Genomic DNA, 4,941 nt, shown 5'->3' with positions numbered 1-4,941 from the left:
AAGATGTATTCAAATCCTCCCTGTTGCTGTAGGACATGAAATAAAGATAAAAGACTCCAAATATTTCAGAAGGCAAAGAGTATATAAAAGCTTTATTGTCTAATTCTTACCACCTTTTATAAAGTGTTCCAATACAGATTCAACATGACTGGAGAATAGGAACGACACCTCTCTAATCCCATTGGTGAAACCAGAGAAACAGCAAAACAAGACCTGGAGAAAGATTGTTTTGGAAAGGATAGTTGTTTGCCAAGATTGTTTTGAGAAGAAGAGAAGTTTTTGAGAAGTTTGCCCTTGGGAAAAATTAGCAGCTGCTAGCAAACTAAAATCTCTTAGAAATATCAGGCCTACAGTCCCCTTCCCCCATACTTGGCACAAAGAATATACAGAGTGCTGCAAACCCATTGTGTGACTCTTCGACTTCTCCCATATTCCAGGATGCTTTGTGCCTTTTCAGCAATTGCAAATATAAACCGAGTTCTTAAACGTTCTGCAATTAGGGCAATGAGCAATACTGATCCCAGTCCCCACAAATCTTCTTCAAGAAAATGACACCGAACCTGAACCACAAATCCGGTCAGAATGTTAACTGGGTGGAAGAATTTCTACAGTAGAAAACCAGAGCGGAGCTGCTCTGTAGATGTGGAGGTTTGGTGTGTACATCCAGACACCAGAATGAGCCGTGTGTGATAACAGGACACACCATCTCTACCCAGAGTGACCGTGCAGGAGCACAAGTAGAAGAAAAGCACAACAAGATTACACCTGCGCCCTCAATGGCCCTTAAAAATCCTCTCTGAAGAGGAGCACACCATGGCAAGAGGAGTGGAAGCTGAAATAAACACCCTACATGGAAAGCATCTTGTAATCCCACCCTCCCACAATAACACTCCCAAAGCAGCACCAAAAATGTTCATCAGAAATGTTCATCAGTCTGAATGTTGCCAACTCTTATAGAACACATTCCCTATGTCAGGCCTCAGGCAGCACAAGGAGCTGTCTCTGATGGGAGATACTCACGATCTCAAAGGACTCTGTGGCCATTTCAGTGCCACATATTAACTCAAGATCCAGAAGGCCTCCAACACTATACCCTTGGAATTTGGGAAAGGATCCTGGGAAGAAACAACTCTGGGCCCATCCTGCCTCCTGCTGTTCCCTAGGCATGATCCATTCCTCACTTGGTAACATTTATTCTCGAGAAAAGGGCATAATCTCACATCTCCAAATCCTCTCTTATGACAACGGAGTATGATTTTACAGATAATTTCCAGCTCCCTCAGAAAAGTCTTCCCGCTGCTCCAGAGCACCATCCCAGTTTTCAAAATGCCTCTGTTGGACCAAAATGGAGAAATTACACTCTGTTGAATGAAAATACATTAAAGCAGAAGTCCAAATCGTCAGCTGTGCCCACAACTCTTGTAGAGGCAAATGACAGAGCATGAGGACAGAGAAGGAACCACATCAAGCTCAGCACTCTGCAGTGGCAGTACACGCTGCCTTGGGTTCTGTTACCAGCACAGCCCCCTTATTTGACCTCCTTACACTAAACCCGGGTGGAAATGCTACATAGTAGACAGCAAGAGCGCTGTCTGCAAAAATGACACTTTAGGGAAGCGATTTCATTTTAGGGGAAAACAATTCATATCCACAGCAGCAAACCTCAGCTGCGGACCATAATATCACAGCAGGGCCGCTACACCTTTCTCTCGAGCAAGCCTTCCGGGGACACTGTGACAGATACATAGGAGCCATTGACACTGTTAAGGACCCGTCAAGCACCAGCCGCCCTCGGGCCGCGGCAATTTCACCTGCATCCCAGCAGGCACCGGCCGAGGAACAAAACAGAAAAGGCAGAGGAGGGAGAGAATAAGTAGAGATGAGCAAAGGCAGCGGCACTGACCGTGTGGAGGAGAGCGGAGGGCTCCGGCTGCGTGTCCTTGGCGGCGGGGCCGGGCGGCGGCGGAGGGAAGTTGGGGCTGAAAACCATGAGGTCGCTCTTGGCCGCGCCGTCCGCCACGCACAGGCTGCGGCTGTGGCGCTGCGAGTAGGACCAGCTGCCCACTTCGCTGGCGCACACCAGCGTGGTGGGCCCGGGCGCCGAGAGCACGGCCGCCCGCGGCGCCCAGCGCGACGCCGCGTAGAGCACCAGGGCCAGCAGGAAGAGGCTGGACACGGCGCAGATGGCCACCACCAGCCACACGTTGGTGGCCGCGCTGGCCGCACCGGGCGCCAGCTCCGCGCCCACCGCCGCCCGCGACGACGACGAGGCCGAAGCCGCCGACGAGGAGGATGCCGCGGCCGCGGCCAGCGCCGCCTCGGCCGCCTCGAGCAGCGACACGCTGAGCGTGGCCGTGGCCGAGCGCGCCGGCTGGCCGTGGTCGCCCACGACGATGAGCAGCGTGTGGCGAGGGCCGTCCGCCTCGTCCAGCGCCCTCGCCGTGCTCACCTCGCCGCTGTAGAGGCCGACGCGGAAGGGGCCCTTGGCCCTCGGCTCCCACAGCTCGTAGCGCAGCCACGCGTTGTAGCCCGAGTCGGCGTCCACGGCGCGGATCTTGGCCACCACCTGCCCCGCCGGCGCCCCCCACGCCGCCCACGCCCACAGCGTGCCCGAGCCCGCCGCCGCCGCCGCCTCGGCCGGCACGGGGCCCGCCTCCGGCGCCGAGCCCGCAGGCGGCAGCAGCGCCGGCGCGTTGTCGTTCTCGTCCAGCACGAAGAGCTGCACCGTGGCGTTGCCGCACAGCGGCGGCTCGCCCGCGTCCACCGCGCGCACCTCGAACTGCAGCACCTGCAGCTCCTCGTAGTCCAAGGGCTGCAGCGCCCACAGCAGCCCGCTCTCCGCGTCCACCGACACGTAGCTCGACGCCGGGCGCCAGCCGGGCCCCGACCACGACGACGACGACGACGGCGGCAGCGCGGCCCCGCCGCCGGCCACGCCGCCCTCCCACACCGAGTAGCTGACGCGCCCGTTGCCCGCCTCGTCCGGGTCCCCGCGCCCACAGCCGCGCCAGCTCCGCGCCCGCCGCGTTGTTCTCCCGCGCCAGCACCGTGTACACGGCCTGCGCGAACGCCGGCGCGTTGTCGTTCACGTCCGACACCGGCACCCGCAGCCCGCGGCTGGCGCGCAGCGCCGGCGCCCCGCCGTCCTCCGCACGCACCTCCAGCTCGTACTCCGACACCCGCTCCCGGTCCAGCGCCTCGCGCAGCACCAGCGAGTACGAGCCCGCGAACGTCGCCTCCAGACCGAACGGCGACGCCGGCCACACCCAGCACCGCACGCGACCGTTCGCCCCCGAGTCCCGGTCCGACACGCTCAGCACGGCCACCACCGTCCCCACCGACGCGTCCTCCGACACCGGCACCGACAGCGACGTCACCCACACCTCCGGCGCGTTGTCGTTCACGTCCAGCACCTCCAGCACCACCTTGCAGTGACCCGACAGCGGGGCCCAACCTTGATCTCTCGCCTCAATACGAAAATCAAATACTTTGACTTCCTCAAAATCTAGAGCACCCGTGAGGTGAATCTCCCCGGTCTTTGGATTGATGGAAATCACATCCCTTCCACTTGGAGGAACAAAATTCGTTACGGCATAGGTCACCTCACTGTTAATTCCCTCATCCGGATCCGTGGCGTTCACCCTCGTCACCACTGTCCCCACAGCAGCGCTCTCTGGTAGCTGCACTTTATACACGGACTGGTTGAACTGGGGCGCGTTGTCGTTCGCATCCAGCACCGAGATCAGCAGCTCCATTGTCCCTGTCAGAGACGGCCGGCCCCCGTCACTCGCCGTCAGCACCAACCGGTGCACGGGAATCGTCTCGCGGTCCAGAGATTTCGTTAGAACGAGTTCAGGTTCAATATTTCGCTCATGGGACTTTTGCAGATCTAGAGAAAAATACTCGCTGGGGCTGAGTGTGTAGGAGAGCTGCGCGTTCGCTCCGATATCCGCATCCGAGGCCCCCTCCAGAGGGAAACGGGACCCCGGCACAGACAATTCGGCGATGCTGAGGTTTTTTCGTTGGGCGGGGAAGACGGGGGCATTGTCGTTGATGTCGGTGACCTCCAGCTCCACATGGAAGACGCGCAGCGGCCGCTCCAGCAGCACCTCCAGGCGCAGCGCGCACGGCGCGCTCTTGGCGCACAGCTGCTCCCGGTCGAGCCGCGAGCTCAGCAGCAGCGCGCCGCTCGCCCCGCTCAGCTCCACGCTCGCCCGCCGGCCCTGCGCCACCAGCCGCAGCCGCCGCGCCTCCGCCTCGCCCGCCTCCAGGCCCAGGTCCTGCGCCAGACGGCCCACCACCGTGCCGGCCTCGGCTTCCTCCGGCACCGAGTACCGCACCTGCCCGCCCGCCAGCGCCCAGGCCGCTTGCAGCACCAGCACCCGCACGGCCGCGCAACGCCGCTCGCCCATCGCCGCCGCTCCGCCTGCCGGCCCCGGCCCGGGCCCCGCACGGCTCCCCGCCGCCGCCCGGACGCACCGGCTCCGCTGCCCGGCCCGCGCCGCCCCCCCGCGCTCACAGCCGGGCTCTCCGCCGCACCGGGGCGGAGCCGCCCACACGCCGTTCCCGAGCCTGCAGCGACACCGTGCGCTGCTCCGCCGCCTCGCACGCTCCCACACAGCGCCCGCGCCGCCGCCCCGCGCATGGATGTCTCCTTTCCTTTTGGTCTTACGGTGCTCCTCTTTCTTTTACTCTTTTTCGTAATTGGCTACTGTTTCCTTGTAAATATTTCTTTCTTCCTTCCTAGTTCTCGTCTGAATTTCTTTCCATACATTTCTATTTTTATTCAATTTTATGTATTGTATACTTACACCCCCCGCCCCTTCCCTTTTGTGCCTCTTTCCCTCTTACTACTCTGTGGGCTTTTATACTTCTCTGTCTTCTTTCTTCCCTTTCCCTTTTTTCTTCATAATTCTGTCGATTTTACCCTCGCTGGCACGT

At 59.9% G+C, this 4,941-nt stretch overlaps 1 protein-coding gene across 1 annotated transcript; it reads right to left on the bottom strand.

Moving 5' to 3' along the window:
* Positions 1–1,807: 1,807 nt before the first annotated feature.
* Positions 1,808–4,412, bottom strand: LOC120759369 (protocadherin alpha-13-like). Its single transcript, XM_058422525.1, is given in 2 exon segments — positions 1,808–2,989; positions 2,991–4,412. Coding segments are annotated over 2 exon segments (2,604 nt in total).
* Between the last annotated feature and the right edge of the window lie 529 nt (positions 4,413–4,941).

The sequence above is a fragment of the Hirundo rustica genome, chromosome 14, assembly GCF_015227805.2.
Source record: "Hirundo rustica isolate bHirRus1 chromosome 14, bHirRus1.pri.v3, whole genome shotgun sequence".
NCBI lineage: Eukaryota > Metazoa > Chordata > Aves > Passeriformes > Hirundinidae > Hirundo > Hirundo rustica.
The sequence above is the reverse complement of the archived record's forward strand: the minus strand, read 5'-3'. Positions and strand labels throughout refer to the sequence as shown.